We start from the raw sequence: 18753 nt of genomic DNA, 5'->3' as shown, positions 1-18753 counted from the left end.
ACCATCCTGATCACGGATCAGTCTGACCTCTAGCTCCACAGTCTGACCTCTAGCCTCCACATCAGTCTGACCTCTAGCCTCCAGTCTGACCTCTAGCTCTCCTATAGTGTCTCTGACTGAACTCTGTAAACTGAACGGGCGTCATAGCTGTGTGTATACGCTCAATATACAACAGTTGGGAACCAATCAGATCGCTTGATTTAAGCCACCCGTTTTATAAAGTCATGCATTTTCTCAGGCACGGCGCCAGGATTTTGTTCTCTCCCGGTGCTAATGGGGTGCTCCCGGTGCTAATAATAGATTTTCACGACTTCAGTTACTTTATGAAGAGGTTCTGTTTTTTTCAATAAAAGCAGCTATGATACACAGGGGCCTAACCGGGGTCACCGCCCCTGGCCCCGGTGTAGCGCCGTCCCTGCCTTTTCTTCACTTCCATATCGTTGACTTTCGCGGGTGCGGTAAACGTTTCCATGGTAACAGCAAGCTCCACCAATCAAAGACAGGTTTAGGATTGTGGGTAGTGTAGTGCTTTTAAATGACATTGCGAATAAAAATGTCTTTAACTTTTGACTTCTACAGAAGCATATACCGTCGTTTCACAATCTCTTGCCTCGTGTATCGAGTATACCGTGGATGGTTACGACATTACGGCTTTTAATCAAAACCTCTGCAAAACGCAGCGTTGTCTTTCCAAAGTTCTTCACAGTCCTCGGTAAGCCTAAAGAAGCAATGAGCTTGCCTCCAAAATCACATATCTCAGTTAGTTTGATATTTTACTTAAAAAAGGAACAATACAAACAACGGCATCAAATCAATAGTGTTGCTCCGTAGGCTCATTCCCGCGCATGATGTCACTACTTCTGACGTCATGACTCTACGGAAGCCTGGTCCGTGCCAATATGCAATTCAATATTCTTTATATTTCCATGGTCCATGCTAGTTTTAATAACAATCGTATGCAATACAAAGTAATAAGTCAAAACATGCAACATAGACAGTTAAAAAGTATGTCTCTTAGACAGAATATGAACGAGATTTTCACTTCCAGAGCCACACTGTTGCTCTTTATCCACATGTGTGCATTGTTCTATATACCTGCTCTATCCACATGTGTGCATTGTTCTATATACCTGCTCTATCCACATGTGTGCATTGTTCTATATACCTGCTCTATCCACATGTGTGCATTGTTCTATATACCTGCTCTATCCACATGTGTGCATTGTTCTATACCTGCTCATTGCTCCCTCTGCCGCTAGGGGCAGTCTGTGACATGGTCCCCGTCGTTGGAGTGTAGAACAAGACTCGTGTTGTGTAGCAGCCTTGTCGAGTGTGTGTCAAGTTGAGTTGGTTATAATGAACCACTTTATCATAATGACGAACACACACGTCAACGGGCCCTTGTGGAACTTGCAATTTGTCATGTTACATGAGTAAGTATAAGTAAAGTTTACCATATGCATTTTATGTGAATAGATGTTCATTTGCAGGATGCTCGTCTTTGATTGAGCCAAAGTAACTTTACTTATTTTTTTTACTTACTTTACTTAACCTTACTAATAGTAATATGTCGGCATGTGTGACATGTATGAATGCACATTCATCTGTACTAATCACTGGATGTCGTGTGAGGCTACCAGCGGATATTCGTCTCTGACGGTCTGCCTGTCTCTGTCTGTCGCCAACAGGATGCTATGATATCTGATCAAATGGCGTGGAAATGAGGCAGCAGACTTCAGCTTGGTCAGTGGTCTACATCATCCATCCACTAGAAACATTGAACTAGTATCTTCTGCGGCCAGCCACAAGGCTTGGACATTGTACATTAGCATATCATCGGAAGGTATCCATAGTTAATGCCTGCAATATATTTGATCCGATCCCAACTAAACAGTCTGTTGATGATATATATAGTCTCTCTCCTTTTTCTCTGGCCTCACCTGGCCTGTTGACACCTGCTGGTTGTGAGTTATGGGACATATGTCTGTATTGTTGCAGCACTGTTTTCATTAGACACACTTGTACCGCTGGCTGATATCCACCCACCCGACAGAAGAACCAGCAGAGACGGGGCAGAGATGGAGGTATTGGAATGGTTTTATTGGTGAAGCAACAAGGAAACAACAAACGTTATTGTATTTGGAAACGTATGCTACATTACAAATATTAAGTTAGTTCAAATAAAAAGTTTGTTTTGTTTTGTGAAGTATCCAACTGCTGTGGTGTTTTTTGTTTTCCTGGTTTTGTGCAACAGTTACCTCTGTTGGAAAAGGACAGCGCTCTGGCACATGAAGAAGCTTGTGAAAGCCTTGACGCAAAACTAGGACAAGAGGTCTTTATGGTCGCAGCCGTGTCAGGTACAATTCATTTAATTATGTGTGGCTTTGCTCCTATTATTGTTGATGGTCATAGTTGTAATCGCCCTTTTCAAGTATGAAGAGGTGTTATTTATACATATGATGATAGGAGAATGGGTTAAAGAAGAGAGGGGATCGAGTGTAGCATAAGAACACAGTTGTGAATGGAACTTGGGTCACTACAACAAGTGTTGTCTGCATGGTAAGGGCCCTGGCGCGTTGGGCCTCTGAGCTGCTCCAACTGGCCCACAGTGTTTTTAAATAGAGAAAATCAGGTTGGTTGTTGAATACTGCATATGACATTGTATGTTACTTTGTGTATTGCATGTCCTGTATAGGTAGTATAGTATTTCAGAGCTGTATACCAAACCATGGGCTCAACCGCGAGTGGGTAGTGGTGAAGATAGTGGGAACAGTGTGTTAAACTGAAAGTCTTTACAATGAAGTAGGAATCAAACATTACAGAATTAAGCTTCAATATGGATGATTCAAAATCCTACATCGTCTCTTTTTTTTCTATTAAATAGAAGAAAAAAAAAGAAAAATAATATTTAGTAGAAAAAACATATAACCCAGTTACAATTGTTCCTAACCTTTTCATAAGGTTTTCTTAAAGAATTTTTGATTTGATGGAGACCGTGAGGTGTACTGTCTATTGATTACAATACATTTCAACATCTGCCCTACTGACATCACAGTAAGATTTTGAAGAGGCCCATAATTGTAAATTAAGAGCGCACTATCACAATTTCTCACCCCTTCAATTGTCCTGTAGATGAAATAACCTTAACCATTTATGTAATTGAAAATCACTTGGATTGATAATATTAATATTAATATTATTATTATTTTTTGCTCCTCACAGGGCAAGATCAGGAATCCAAAATCCTCTCCGCTTTAAGCTCAATATCACATAAGCGCGAAAGGAAGAAAAATCCAAGATATTCGGACTATGAAGTGGAAGAGAAACCTGAAACCACCAGTCCAAAACAAAAGCGAGGAGGAAGGCCTCCCAAAAAGACCTCTGTGGACACAGACACTCCTCAACCAACACTGCATTGTGGTTCCAAAGCTGCAGAACCAATGGAAGCAGGCGACCAGAGCCCTGAACCACAGAGTCCTCAGAAGAAGCGGAGAGGGCGCCCTCCCAAAAATAAATCCAGAAGTCAGCAAAGAAATGATTGGGGAAAGAAATCTATAGCACCAAGTGATGGAGGTGACCAAGACTGGGATAAGAAAGCTATAGCACCAAGTGATGGAGGTGACCAAGACTGGGATAAGAAAGCTATAGCACCAAGTGATGGAGGTGACCAAGACACCAGCTCCCATACATCATCTAAAGAACTTTCTCTGAAATCTCCTGACATTACCCCCAAAGGTAGAAAGAAAACCCCTGCAAGGAAGAAACCTGCCAGGAAAACAAAAGTAGAAGACCTCTTGGCAGCAGAGGAAGAAAAAGCTTTTTCTGAGCAGCAACCAGTGGAGACGCCCAAGCCAAAGAGGAAGTACCTGAAGAAGAAGAAGGGCCCACCGCAGGAGACGGTCCCCGTGCTACCAAACGAGACCGAGGAAACCGCCGCTGGGCCAGTCCCAGAGACCAATCTGGGTGGCCGTCCAAGGAGAAGTGCGGCTAAAACGTATGTAACATTCAGTCAAACAAGATTTATTTTTTATTTACTGATGTTTACAACAGGGTGAACCGCAAGCTGCTGCAGGGGAGATTTTCTAGTTGCTAAGGGAGGGACAAAAAGTCCAAAAGACGGAGCGAGGTTAGCAGAAATAAGTCAAATGCATTTGATGCCAGTCAAGATAGAGTCCCCAAACCAATGAGGGCGTTTCTGGCCCTGATTGGCCAGAAATTATGCAGAAGAAGTCAAAATCAACATTGTTTCGAATGACTATTTTGTAAAGGGTCTACATGTATTTAGTGCATTAATTGCTTCAAATCGTCTATTTATTAACAGATTGTAATTTAACTTAAAAAAATAAGGCCCTCACTGACTCGGTTTGAGGCCCCTGACTCGGTGTGGGGCCCCTGACCACATATGGTCAGGGGCCACATATGGAGGGCTATTTTAAATAGATTTAGATCTCCGGGAGTCCGCAAACGGCAACAGTCACTTCTCCTCCATGCTGTGGTTCACTCTGACAGCTTGCATTAAAGCTACAGACACCAGAAACAGCACATTCTGAAGGGACTGTTTTTTTTTCCTAAAAGCTATTTCCAGCAAACAGCTTCAAAAACATGTTTTCTGGAACTCCTATACTACGTTTACTTGTTAAAAAAACACCATAATATGTCTCCTTTAAACAATCTCGTTCCTTGGAAAGCTTTGTGAGGCTTCAGACCCTCCATTCTTAAGGCTGTTACTGCTGTGTGTTCTAGTGCGCTGAAGTATCTCCATTCTTAAGGCTGTTACTGCTGTGTGTTCTAGTGCGCTGAAGTATCTCCATTCTTAAGGCTGTTACTGCTGTGTGTTCTAGTGCGCTGAAGTATCTCCATTCTTAAGGCTGTTACTGCTGTGTGTTCTAGTGCGCTGAAGTATCTCCATTCTCTGGCTCAAGAGAGCCTCAGTGGTCCAGAGGCCTCCGACTCCCGCAGCGGGAGCCCAGACTCGCTGTCGGACCGACCAGGACCACGTCGAGGTGCAGGTACGCTACGCACCCTGCTGGGAGGATTATTGATGTTCTTTCCTAACATCGGTAGAATCTGGCTGAATAAATTAGGCGTCAGCTTTGAGCAGCTGGGATCAGAGGTCCTCTAACAGGTGCTTTGTGGCACAGGGACCTTCCATTGTAAGTAAGTGGGAAATATGAGATTTAACTCTCATAATTTCCGCAAATACATTTCTTCTCGGTCTGGTAAGGATCTCAGTGGCAAGTTCCTCTCCATATTATGGAGACACTGGTATTACTGAGTTTTGGCCATCAATCACTGCAAGGCGGCAATTCAATTCAATGTGTCGAATATGGACATTTTACACTGATGGTAGCAATAATCACAAACAGTTGCAGGGCCTTTAACATCAAATCTACAGCTTGTCAGATTAGGTTTACAAGCCGTCCCTTGTAAACCAATAGGTTATAATATAAATGGTAGATATTTGTAACCCCTTTGTCCTGCAGCGGCGATGAGGTGTAAAAAGAGAAGGCGACTTGATTGCGACGACTTTGAGGAAGATGAAGATTTCCTCCCCGGCGGTGGTGATGAAGAGTTGCTTGACGACATGGAGGATGAGGAGGAGGAGGAGGAGGAGACAGAGGGTCTGGAATTGGAACTGGAACCTGCAACTCAATACTTCAATAAAAGCAATGCAAGTAATTTAGCTCCTTCAGTGGGGTGGACGTTTGTAATGTAAACAGAAAGGGCTGAACACTGAAGTAAGATTTATGTTGTTGCAGAGTATGGCGGCATATCACTGCAGAAATAACTTTCACAGGGTCGTATAACCAACACACATGTGCACACAAATAATTATTGCAACCACTTTTACTGCACTCGCGAGCTAGCCTGGCTATTGCCAGACCAAGCTCAATCGTAGATTGAACTTGGTCTGGGGAAGCTGCTGTCATTTTCTTCAGCACAATCAACGGGCGTGATCAACGGGCCTAGTTCACATGACTCTGTACGCAATTGGCTGCTTGCCGTCGCTTCCCTGTTGTCATTGTATTAAACCAGCCAATAGCGCGCCGGGGGGGGAAGCCAGCTTGGTGATTGGCTCCCGCAAAAACATATCGCTGCAAAGGTTTGATCACGGAGGCAGGGAGTCCAGCCAGGAGCGAGTTGCAGTAGTCGAGGCGGGAGATGACGAGCGCTTGGACCAGGAGCTGAGCTGCTTCCCTCGTGAGGAAGGGTCAGATCCTTCGGATGTTGTAGAGGGAGGGGAGGGGAAAGAGAGGAATAGTTGAGTGTCATCAGCATAGCAGTGACTGGAGAAACCGTGTGACGTGATTACAGAGCCCAATGATCTAGTTTATCGGGGGGAACAGAAGGGGCCCCAGTACAGAGCCTTGAGGGACACCCGTGTCGAGAGTTTGGACAAGGAGCCATTCCATGTTACCTGATAGGTGCGATTCGTCAGGTAGGATGTGAACCAGGATAGCATCAAGTCAGCAATGCCGAGTTCTGCGAGAGTGGCGAGGAGGATCTGGTGGTTCACAGTGTCGGACGCCGCAAACAGGTCGAGGAGAATGGAACCTGTGAGAGGGACGCGTCTCTGGCGGCACTGAGCGACTCCGTCAACGCGAGGATAGCTGTTTTTATTTCCTGGTCTGTTGATATTCGATTACGCCTATCTTTGAGGCTGACTATGGTTCCCTGCACCTGATGATCCTGCTTTCACTCGTAGCAATATGTTTTGTCTACAACTGCAAGCTGTCTGAGGTGAAACACTGGGCTTTATAGTTCTCCAGAGCATGTTCTGAGACGGCAGCTCTTGAGCAGACTTGGTAAAGCTTCAAGGGGTGTTTGGTTACATGTTGCCGGACAGGTCCAATCACATTCAGGGCTTCAATGGCCATGGATGTTTTGGTGCCATAAGACAATCACCCTGAGAAAATATCTGAGCAAACAGCAAAACACTTTGCGAGCACAAGAGCAAAGACAGCATTTGTGCGCACAGTGGCATCAGTTTCGTGCTGCTTCACTTTATGTGTGCGCTCAATGTGAATGTTTTTCTCCTCACATGCTATATTGTTGCTCTCATGAGCAGGAAATACTGCACCCACAATAATGTGTTTTTTGCACCGATGTGTTCATTGTACACCCTAAATCTAAGTCTACATTTGTGTGAACAGATACTCCACAGAAGGGTTTTTGGAGTAGCCGCTAACGGGATCTCCAATGCCATGATGAGGCCTGCCTTGGACGCCTACGCGGCCAACAAGAAGTTGTATGTAACCTCCTCTCTTTTTGGGGTGTGTGTGTGTGTGTGTGTGTGTGTGTGTGTGTGTGTGTGTGTGTGTGTGTGTGTGTGTGTGTGTGTGTGTGTGTGTGTGTGTGTGTGTGTGTGTGTGTAATATGGCTTCTAACTTCTAAGACAAATGCGTTGGACTAGTAGAATGCTGTTGATGACATTCCTCATGTTGTAGCCGAGAAGAGCACCACAGTGATTCAGTGTTTCCAGAGTGGCTCCCCACGGTCAACGACTGGACCCTTGTTCCCAGCAGGTAGTCATCCCAGTTTAAACACCAAATAACCTGTGTTCCACTAGATGGTCTCTGAGGTTGGACTTTATATTCTGTTAATCTTCACATGCTAATGAACCACAAGCTCTTGATTCTCGCAGAGCTTACAAAAGGTTTTTTCTTGTGTTTTCTTTTAGTGAGTTGGAGAAGTACTTGCCCCAGGAGTTACAGTCTGCTGCTTTCAAAGTTTCTAGAGAGGGCCTCAGCAACAAGGAGACACTGCAAAGACTCAACAGGTGGAAATATAACCATGGATTACTCTGGGAACGTCTGGGCAATTTCAAACTAGAGTACACATTGAATGCTTCAAACTACTGTTCTCGCTTCCATGAACAATTAAGACCCTTGATGTCATTGTTGCGGGATTTGCGTTCTCCATTGCTCCAAATCTGAGGAATGACTTCAATGGTCGACCTTGTGGGAACGGGTTGATGTTGCGACTTTAGAAGGTAGCGGGCGTGGCACTTCTCCTTTAACACAATGATCACACATCTTGGAATATATAAGATCATAAAGTGTTCCATCCGTCTTCATTACCTTCCCTTAAAAATGAAGTAAAAAGACATCTTTCTGTTAACATTTTGACCATGTTTATTGCCATATGAATGACCACAGCAGCTCCATGCGATACACATGAACAGAGAAGGGTCGTAGGGAGGAGGTGCAGCGCTAAGAGGCCGCTGAGTACGGGTTATGCTGCTCAGATCTGATCATTACCACATTACTATAAACAATCAACCCGTGGCAGGTTCCAGGTCAGCCCCCCCCACCCAGAGCGTCTGGACCTGACGGTGTTTGTGGGGGGTCCGGTGTGGGCCCTGGAGTGGTGTCCGCTGCCCGACCGGGCCCCCGCCCACCAGTACCTGGCCCTGGCCTGCCACCAGCGCATGGACCAGCAGCACGTCTTCAACCAGATGTACGCCGGGCGGGGCCTGGTCCAGCTGTGGCACATGGGAGCGCTGGGCTACAGCAGCAGGTAAGGGCCTGGGGGGGGGGGTATCTTTATATCACTTGTATTTCTGACCATAGGCCTTGGTGGCTCTAGGCGTTGGGAGTGAGCTTCACCCTGGAGGTCACTCTCTCTCACGCTCTCCTCCCTAAACCTCCCCATCTCAGGCATTTTTAAGCCACTCTTGTCTCAATGGTGAAGTTGTAGCGATGATGCAGTTTTAATTTGAGCACGTCTGTGTGTGCTGTCATCTTCATTTGATCACATGCTAAAGGCGTCGTTAACCAATCGGGACGCCCGGTCAGAACTGCTTGTTATTGTACATTGCCTATTCCTATCTGGGCGTTAGATGGACCCTGATGGTACATGCGTCTCGTTGTGCTGCTCCTCTCGGTGTTCTTGCGTTGAGCTGTTTCTGCCTTGTTTTCCTCCGCCCCCTAAAGCCCAGAGGAAGGCCCGCCCTCTCTAGCCTACGGCTTGGGCCAAGAGAAAGGCTTCGTCTGGCAGCTGAAGTGGTGTCCGGCGGGGGCCTGGGAGCCCCCCAGCACCAGCAGAAAGGTAGGAGGACCAGTCCAAGGCGTCAGTGTCTTTGCTCTACTATCGGTGCATCGGTATGTCAATGATTGTCATCTGGTCTCGTCGTCGTGACCCTTGATGCTTTCTATTGTGTCCTTAATAAATGCACAACATGCACCGATCTCAAATGTCATCCCGACCTTTGAGGTATTGGGAGCGCTGTATCTATTAAAGCTTGGTTCTCTCTCAGGCTCCCTTGCTGCAGCGCCTGGGTCTGCTGGCCGTGGCGGTCTCCACGGGGGTGGTCAGCATCTACAGCCTCCCTCACCCCCAGGCTCTGTGTTCCAGCCCGCCCTCAGGTACAGCCCCTGACAGGCTGACAAACACCTCAAACCAGAACACCAAACTACAGGGCTTCTAACAACAACAACAACACTTCTGTCATCTAAATGACGGTCAGTGTGGTCAGAGGACTCATTCAAAGTCCTCTGACCACAGCGGGAGACGCCTCTTATGATGGGTCCAGACGTCAGACTACCACGGACCAAAGGGCAGGAGCAGCGACGTTCACACAGGAAAACACAGGATTTACCCCTTTTTTCTCTAAATGGGGGACTTATTTGAGTAACAATGCAGATAATGTTACTCTATTATCTGAGACTTGGTTGTAGAACTAATGTAGTAGGCCTATACAAAATACTGCCAGTTCTATAGAGCTATGGTATTTTTTAATAAACCAATCGGCTATATCTAAATGGCAGACTGCATTCCGTGGTTGGATAACTAACAGTACAGTAAACTACATCTCATATTGGAAAGTATTTCTCAAGCATTAACTTCACTACATAATTGTAATATAATCTGTGGGATTGTCTCTATAACTCTTAGCTGATTAACTCAAGAGCGTTACAAGACCACCTGTTCCTCCCAGTTCCCTCATTTCTGATGAGGTGGACAGACCTTAGTCACACATCGGACCTACAACAGACAATACTTTATTTCTAGTTCTGATGAACTAGTCCTGATCATCGATGTAGAGTACCATTTGTTTTTACTTCCAGCTGTGACATTATCATGGTGTTGACCAGAGAGAAGGGTCTCCGTACACCAGGGGGCAGTAAAGTGTTTCTGAACCCAAAGTGCCGTAGTCCTTTATGAAGCACTGACATGTAGTGGAAGGGCCCTCTGTGGTGCATATGGTTCACTGCAAAGGTTCTTGTTTCTTTGCTCTCTGTTGTCTCCAGTGTTATTGATTTCAGTGTTGGTCTTCAAACTAAAGGCAGAATATGTACGTCATACGTTTCTATTCAAGTTATTCATAGCCTTAGTTTGGGTTCCAGTGTAATCATGACTGATATGTGGCGTGATGATTATGTGTGATGAATATAATTTTTAATTTTTTTATTTTTTGTTCCCCAAGCAGAAGGAGACAGCCACGTCCCACCAGTGTATCAGGTAGGCCCGCTGGCCCCAGCCTTCCATTGACCCTCATCTCACCAGACTGTTGAACGTACTGTGATACTGTATTCACACCAATATTTTGTTTACATAATATAGCATCACACATTAGGCAGGATACTAATCTGGGGCCAAAGTTGGGTTGTGAAAAGTCTAATGTAGGATTCAGTAGTCCTACTGTGTTTCAGCCTCTGGGGGATCCTGGGTCGCTCCCCACCGACTGCAATGGGCGGAGCTATGCCTCGAGTCCTGTTTCCTTTTGGAGATAGTGTTCACAATACAACATTCCAACTCTATAAATGTATTCTACAGTGGCCACAATCTTGATTTAAGACCTTTCCAAACACTTTCTTGCAGTTGACTATTGATGGCAACGTTTATGATCAGCAATAATGCACTAACAGACCCTCACCTCACGCCACATATTAGTCAACCGATATAGGGCAGAAGAAAGTGAAACACCCCTATCACCAATGAGTCTTGGTGTGATATTAATGTGACGCTTGGTTTGTGACTTTGACTCGACCAGCTCAGTGTATTTTGTGCTACTGCATTTCAGCAGTACGACCAGGACCTTTTGGACCTAAAACGTGTTGGGTCCAAAAGGTGTTGTTGTGTTGAATGTCTTGAGGTTCTCATCTCCCCAGGCCAGAGAGGTGTTGACGCTGAAGCTGGGAGCCTCCAAAGCCCCCCACCATGACAAGAGCGGCCAGGTTCTGTCCATGGACTGGCTGCCCGAGAAGCCCCACAACATCATGGCCATCGGCTTCTACGACGGTACGGCCTGATGCGTTGGCCTGGATCACTCTGCTCTGGTCCATCCTTTCATCCATACCAGCCATTAGAGCTTTTTGATTTCCACCAGGGTTGACAGAAAGATTTCTTTAAAGATGGCTCTTTAAAAAACATTAAAAACAGCATGCAACTTTTTAATGTAGACCACCTCATGTGAGTGTCCCATGTTTCAAAAGTCTGCCAACCTACAAGTTCAGTTGTATCATTGAGTTCCATTAATAAAGCACAACACGCTGCAGGAGCTTTCTTCATTCAGTGCAGTCTTCATATCAGAAGCTACGGGCTGGTACCCAGCACCCCTCCCCCAGCGCTCTCACGTTGGTCATGATGGTCTGTACCGTGTCCACCTGTCAACACACACACTCCCACCGTAGATGTGGCGAGCACCTCCATGCTGTCAATAAACACAAAGAAGATCCCCAGCCCATATAATTGAGTAGCCTTTTGCACTGTGACTCCTGTTATTGACCGTGGTGGTGCTGTTAAAGGCCCTTTGTGCTTTGGTGGGGTCGTTTTCATACCTCTCTGTCTCTCTCTCGCTCTCTCTTTCTCTCCCCCTCTCTCTCTCTCTCTCTGTCTCTCTCTCTCTCCCTCTCTCGTTCTCTCTCTCGCTCTCCCTCTCTCTATCTCTCTATCTCTCTGTCTCTCCCTGTCTATCTCTCTCTCTATCTCTCTCTCTCTCTCTCTCTATCTCTATCTCTATCTCTATCTCTATCTCTCTCTCTCTCTCTCTCTCTCTCTCTCTCTGTGTCTCTCTCTCTCCCCCCCCCCCTCTCTCTCTCTCTCTCTCTCTCTCTCTCTCTCTCTCTCTCTCTGTGTCTCTCTCTCTCTCTCTCTCCCCTCTCTCAGGTACGGTTGGTCTGTGGGACCTCTCCAGCTGCTCCTCTCTGCTGCGAGTCTGTGACCCCTCCCACGGCCTGACCCTCCTCCCCTACCACTGCTTTGTTGCCCATGACAACGCTGTGCGTGCCCTCTGCTTCTGCCCCGCCTCCAGGTAACCATGTCAGGTGAACCTGTTGATCTCCTGCAGTGACTCCACCGCCTGCTGTCACTCAGGCTGTAGTTGTTGCTGTGTCCCCCCGTTTAGAATCGCTGCATGTTGTCACACCTGTTGTAGCTACTGCAGTTACAACACACCACACCACACCACAACACGACACAAGAGTGGAAGACATGTTACCACAGACATGACACAACAATATGATACTTTCTGCAACGTGCAGTGTGGTAATGATCGGGGTTGAGGCTGTTTAGTGTCTGACTGCAGTAGGAAACAGCTGTGGTGAGGTGGTTGTTGTGGTCCATAGTGAGGACTTGGACCTTCTTCTGGAGGGCTGTGGATGTTGTGGTCCATAGTGAGGACTTGGACCTTCTTCTGGAGGGCTGTGGATGTTGTGGTCCATAGTGAGGACTTGGACCTTCTTCTGGAGGGCTGTGGATGTTGTGGTCCATAGTGAGGACTTGTAGGGTTACCTTCTGCGATTGTCTTTGCTCTGTTAAGCGCGTGTTGGAGGTGGAGTTCTTCAGTGGATGATGAAGTAAGGCTGATGGGATATGTTGCTTTGTGTCCTCTGGGTGTACCAGTGAGGGCAGCATGGCCATGGTTTACCAAAAATGGAACCAAACTGAATATGTTCGTACAGGTTCCATTCTTTAGGTACGTTCTATTCCCCTTCATGCTGATGGCCTGAAGTGTGTGTGTGTGTGTGTGTGTGTGTGTGTGTGTGTGTGTGTGTGTGTGTGTGTGTGTGTGTGTGTGTGTGTGTGTGTGTGTGTGTGTGTGTGTGTGTCAGCCAGGTGATGGCGACGGGCGGTAACGACCGCATGGTGAAGCTGTGGGACCTGAAGCGTCTCTACCAGCCAATCAACGTCCAGAAACGCAACCTGACCACGGAGGTGTGCTGGCCGCTGGCCTCCCCGGGCACCTTCCACTCCCAGGAGATCAGCTACGCATCGTAAGGAGCCGGCCCCCGGTGCCGTGTGTGGCTGTAAACTATACACCCACATAGAGTAACCTACGCGTCTGAGCTATCCATTACATGTTACATTACATATTACAGCGTTGTCCTCGTCCAGTGGACTTGTCTAAATGGACTTGTGTCCCGTCCCCTCTCTTTAAGACGGGGCCTAACCGGAGCCTACTACAACGACCTGGGCTACCGCAACGCGCGCTCCGTGTTCATCACCCCCAGGACCGGCACCGTCTGGGTGAGCCCCCCCCACTAGGCCCCGTCTGGGTCAGCCCCCCCCCCACACTGGGCACCGTCTGGGTCAGCCCCCCCACTGGGCACCGTCACTGAGCTCTGCAGCTTCTGATTGGTTTAAAAGGTTTGATTAAAGCTGCTGTAGGTAAGACTGGAAAGTTCTGAAGATGGAGAATAGAATGGAGATGGAGAATAGAGTGGTACAGAGGAGGACGGATTCCCTGAACCAATCACAGGAAGGATGCCCTGATTGGTCATCGATTGGCCAATAGCGCTCCAATAACACCGACCTTCAGCACCTCTAGGTGACGCTGGATTAATCCCCACAGGGAAATTCCGACGTCGCGTTAGCAGTACGGTGGCAAACCGTACTTAAAGAGAATATAAGAAACTATACTTGTTATAACTAATCTTTTATTTATTCTCGTGCTTCAGTGTGTTCAAGCATTCCCAGACATTGTGTGTTGCTTTGTGTTGTAGTCGCTGTCTTTCAGTGACTGGTGTAACTCCCTGGTGACCGGGGACGGGCTGGGAGAGGTCATCTTCGCCCTGCTACCCGACTTCAACTGCAGCAACCCCAGCCTCCGGCGCACGGTGGAGCGGCGCTTCGTAAGGCTGCTCTCTCTCTGTCCTTTAGTTCTACGTTACAGCCTTCTTTCTTTAGTTCTTTCTTTAGTTCTTTCTTTAGTTCTACTGTTCCAGCCTCCTTTCTTTAGTTCTTTCTTTAGTTCTTTCTTTAGTTCTACTGTTCCAGCCTTCTTTCTTTAGTTCTACTGTTCCAGCCTTCTTTCTTTAGTTCTTTCTTTAGTTCTTTCTTTAGTTCTACTGTTCCAGCCTTCTTTCTTTAGTTCTTTCTTTAGTTCTTTCTTTAGTTCTACTGTTCCAGCCTTCTTTCTTTAGTTCTTTCTTTAGTTCTTTCTTTAGTTCTACTGTTCCAGCCTTCTTTCTTTAGTTCTTTCTTTAGTTCTTTCTTTAGTTCTACCGTTCCAGCCTTCTTTCTTTAGTTCTTTCTTTAGTTCTTTCTTTAGTTCTACTGTTCCAGCCTTCTTTCTTTAGTTCTTTCTTTAGTTCTTTCTTTAGTTCTACTGTTCCAGCCTTCTTTCTTTAGTTCTTTCTTTAGTTCTTTCTTTAGTTCTACTGTTCCAGCCTTCTTTCTTTAGTTCTTTCTTTAGTTCTTTCTTTAGTTCTACTGTTCCAGCCTTCTTTCTTTAGTTCTTTCTTTAGTTCTTTCTTTAGTTCTTTCTTTAGTTCTACCGTTCCAGCCTTCTTTCTTTAGTTCTTTCTTTAGTTCTTTCTTTAGTTCTACTGTTCCAGCCTTCTTTCTTTAGTTCTTTCTTTAGTTCTTTCTTTAGTTCTACTGTTCCAGCCTTCTTTCTTTAGTTCTTTCTTTAGTTCTTTCTTTAGTTCTTTCTTTAGTTCTACCGTTCCAGCCTTCTTTCTTTAGTTCTTTCTTTAGTTCTTTCTTTAGTTCTTTCTTTAGTTCTACCGTTCCAGCCTTCTTTCTTTAGTTCTTTCTTTAGTTCTTTCTTTAGTTCTACCGTTCCAGCCTTCTTTCTTTAGTTCTTTCTTTAGTTCTTTCTTTAGTTCTTTCTTTAGTTCTACCATTCCAGCCTTCTTTCTTTAGTTCTTTCTTTAGTTCTTTCTTTAGTTCTACCGTTCCAGCCTTCTTTCTTTAGTTCTTTCTTTCTTCTGTTCTTTCTTCCATTCTTTTGTTCATTCTGTTGATCTTTCTTTTATTCTTTCCATTCCTTTTTCTGTTCTTTTGGTTCATTCTTTCTATTTTTCTTTGTTCTTTCTGTTCTTTATTTAGTTCTTTGACTCCTCCATCCTGTCCATTCGGTCTTCCCTCTGTATCTGAGCCTCTTACAAAGTCGCCTTGTTTCGTTTGTTTGGATCAAACTCCCCGATGACGTGAGCATCATCAGTTATTATGGAACATGAAACCTGAGCTGTAAGAGACGGTCTGAAGCCATTAAAGCGGTGACCATGTTCTGACTCAGGGGTCTGAGCGCCCGCCTCTTGGAGCAGTTGAACCACTAGCAATCAATGTGTTCTCCTGAACGATGAAGAACCATGAATCACTCTCATATTCTTTACATTAAACCACTAAGGACCTGCTGGGATTCAAGAAGGAAAAGGGAATGGTTCAACTAAAGATACATGTGATATGCATTATGTTCTCTCATCATTATGCATTATGTTCTCTCATCATTATGCATTATGTTCTCTCATCATCCTTTTATGCATTTGCAGCCAATCTACTTCACCGATATGGTGCGCTACGATGCGGAGGAGCAACGGAGCCAGGAGCGGAGCGGAGGGAAAAGGAGTCGGGGAAAAGGTGAAAAGTCTTCAGGCCAGTTGAAGGACAACAACAACAAACAGTCTGAGGAAGACTTTGCCAGCAGCGATGAAGAGGAGAGTCCTGCTGAAGCCCCAGACAGCCAGAGCTACAGGGCGGCTGTGGAGAGATACTACCTCCACTTCTCAGACAGCAACCTGGTGCGTGTGCGTGTGTGTGTGTGTGTGTGTGTGTGTGTGTGTCAGGTTCCACCCCTGAAAGGCGTGCTTTTCAGGGCCATCTGCTAAAGACGTTAGGTAGCCGTCATTAGCTCCAGAGCCAACACTCTCTACCTCCCCATCCCTGGCTCCACTGAGCTGTACACACACACACACACACACACACACACACACACACACACACACACACACACACACACACACACAGGTTTATCTGATACGTGTGAGCCCACAGTGACGTTGCGTGACGTCTTCCTCTGGCAGACTAGTGGATGTTCATTTAACTCCTTCTTTCGCTTCTTCCAGCGAAGCTTTAAGAATTATAAGAGGCGGGTGCCATGGAAACGCATGAAGCAAACGGAGGTGAAGACTGACCTCGACTTGGACAGGATGCCCCTGGCTGCACTACACAAGGTACCTCAACGCTAGAGGAGCTGAGGACTAGAGGAGCTGAACACTAGAGAGCTGAACACTAGAGTAGCTGAGGGCTAGAGGAGCTGAGGACTAGAGGAGCTGAGGACTAGAGGAGCTGAGGACTAGAGGAGCTGAGGACTAGAGGAGCTGAGGGCTAGAGGAGCTGAGGACTAGAGGAGCTGAACACTAGAGGAGCTGAGGGCTAGAGGAGCTGAGGACTAGAGGAGCTGAACACTAGAGGAGCTGAGGGCTAGAGGAGCTGAGGGCTAGAGGAGCTGAGGACTAGAGGAGCTGAGGACTAGAGGAGCTGAGGGCTAGAGTAGCTGAGGAGCTGAGGACTAGAGGAGCTGAACACTAGAGGAGCTGAGGGCTAGAGGAGCTGAGGACTAGAGGAGCTGAGGACTAGAGGAGCTGAACACTAGAGGAGCTGAGGAGCTGAGGACTAGAGGAGCTGAGGACTAGAGGAGCTGAGAACTAGAGGAGCTGAGGACTAGAGGAGCTGAGGAGCTGAGGACTAGAGGAGCTGAGGAGCTGAGGAGCTGAGAACTAGAGGAGCTGAGGGCTAGAGGAGCTGAGGACTAGAGGAGCTGAGGAGCTGAGAACTAGAGGAGCTGAGGGCTAGAGGAGCTGAGGACTAGAGGAGCTGAGGGCTAGAGGAGCTGAGGACTAGAGTAGCTGAGGAGCTGAACACTAGAGGAGCTGAGCTAGACTTGGTCCTGGGCCCAGAGCTGCTCTCCACGAGGTTCCTGTAGATGAGGTCGCGGTTGAGAGCTGGAGGAGGAGGAGGTGTGACAGGAGAGGAAGTCTGAGCTGTTTTAATTTGAGGTCAGCAGAAAAGAGAGAGGGAGCGACATGCCGGGAAAGAAAAGGAATTGTTGGTCAAAATGTTCCAGATGATTCTCTTTTCCTTAAGGAGAGTCATCGGGGTTAGGCTCTGGGTTCAGTCTGAAGTGGTCAGCAGGGCTGACTGTCCTGTGCCGTCTCCCCAGGTCCGGTTCAACCCCAACATGAGCTGCTATGCCTGGGTGGCCTCGGTGGGCCAGGCGGGGCTGCTGCGGGTCCACTGTCTCCACAACATGACCGGCCCCCACGCTCAGCTCAGCGCTGTGCCCACGGACCCCGGGGGCCCGGAGGGGGGCCCGGAGGGGGGCCCGGAGGGGGGCCCGGAGGAACAGTGACCAGCTGGCTAGCCTGGAAGACGGACCTTCCTCACTCCTCAGTACTGGGGCCTCTGAGACAGAACACCCTCCTCGGGGTCACCCTGACCCTGCCCCTGTTCAGAGGGGAACTGTCACCTTAAAGCCACCGTGTGGACTCACAGTTCTCTTTTTCTACACTGCAGACTTTGGGGTGGGGGAGGGAAGGCGGTCTGCAGCTAAATGACTTCCAACGGAAGTGATTCTACCACCTGCTCCATTGACTCCCACATTGTACTGCTCAGGAAAAGGGTTATATCCACTCATCCATAAGAACGTCACCGTTACAGGGCAAGTTGGATAAAGCTTTGTCTTTCAGCATTGCCGTTGTTTTAGATTTTAGCAGCACCCTGGACCGCGTGAGGTCCTGGTACGCGTGAGGTCCTGGTACGCGTGAGGTCCTGGTACGTGTGAGGTCCTGGTACGCGTGAGGTCCTGGTACGCGTGAGGTCCTGGTACGCGTGAGGTCCTGGTACGCGTGAGGTCCTGGTACGCGTGAGGTCCTGGTATGTGTGAGGTCCTGGTATGTGTGAGGTCCTGGTACGCGTGAGGTCCCGTGCTGCTGCAGGTCAAAGTGTGACGGTCGTTGTTCATTTATAATGAGGAAATGTTTTAAAGCTGATTGGTTTTTATATAAATGACTTTTGCTGATCTAGATTATTATTTTATTTTTTTCTTGGCTTTTTATCTACAGTCTTTATTGTCCCTCGGACTGAAACAATATTCATCACTCTGGTTGTTTGAATTAAAATGTCTTTTTTAGTTTACAGTTAAATATGCAAAAGGTAGTTTGCTGCTCAGCCACATCACTTTCATCTGAATGCAAATAGTGTTTCATGACATTTTTATCTTTCTGAAACACCATTTTTCTTTCAAGAAGCAATTTGGAAATGTTCGTAATCTTTTAAAATATGTACAATTAGTGAAAGAATGTTCTCCCCTTGTGTGCTTATTCATAGACCAGGTTTGTTTGGATAATAGCAGCACTGAGAATATGCTTTGCTAAAAATGATCCATACAAAAACAAATCTTCTAAACATTTTCTATAATAAATCCTCATTCTAAATAAACATTATTTTTAATAAACCATCATGTTAAATTAATCCATACTATCTGTTCTCTCAGTCGCTCAATAACGGTTGGCAACAAGTGCTCTT

The 18753-nt window shown here is 46.6% G+C and overlaps 1 protein-coding gene across 4 annotated transcripts; it reads left to right on the top strand.

Moving 5' to 3' along the window:
- The first annotated feature begins 1317 nt into the window (after positions 1-1317).
- On the top strand, positions 1318-18678 carry gtf3c2 (general transcription factor IIIC, polypeptide 2, beta). 4 transcript variants are annotated; one of them, XM_084483659.1, is made up of 23 exons: positions 1318-1433; positions 1689-1743; positions 1999-2084; positions 2255-2357; positions 3223-3618; positions 3664-3994; positions 4891-5009; positions 5484-5671; positions 7155-7249; positions 7449-7526; positions 7682-7780; positions 8293-8520; positions 8937-9051; positions 9260-9368; positions 10430-10464; positions 11115-11244; positions 12112-12256; positions 13056-13217; positions 13383-13470; positions 13947-14075; positions 15720-15968; positions 16293-16400; positions 17390-18678. In XM_084483659.1, the coding sequence occupies exons 3-23, from the start codon at positions 2079-2081 to the stop codon at positions 17576-17578; spliced, it is 3102 nt and encodes a 1033-aa protein (XP_084339785.1). In that variant the 5' UTR covers positions 1318-1433; positions 1689-1743; positions 1999-2078; the 3' UTR covers positions 17579-18678. The 4 variants fall into 4 exon arrangements, with proteins under 4 accessions (XP_084339785.1, XP_084339784.1, XP_084339783.1 ...); XM_084483658.1 differs by having other exon boundaries at positions 3223-3994; positions 10433-10464; XM_084483657.1 differs by having other exon boundaries at positions 3223-3994.
- The last annotated feature ends 75 nt before the right edge of the window (positions 18679-18753 follow it).

Source organism: Micromesistius poutassou (genome assembly GCF_964030765.1).
Source record: "Micromesistius poutassou genome assembly, chromosome: 19".
NCBI classification, from domain to species: domain Eukaryota; kingdom Metazoa; phylum Chordata; class Actinopteri; order Gadiformes; family Gadidae; genus Micromesistius; species Micromesistius poutassou.
This window is presented reverse-complemented; position numbering and strand designations above follow the sequence as displayed.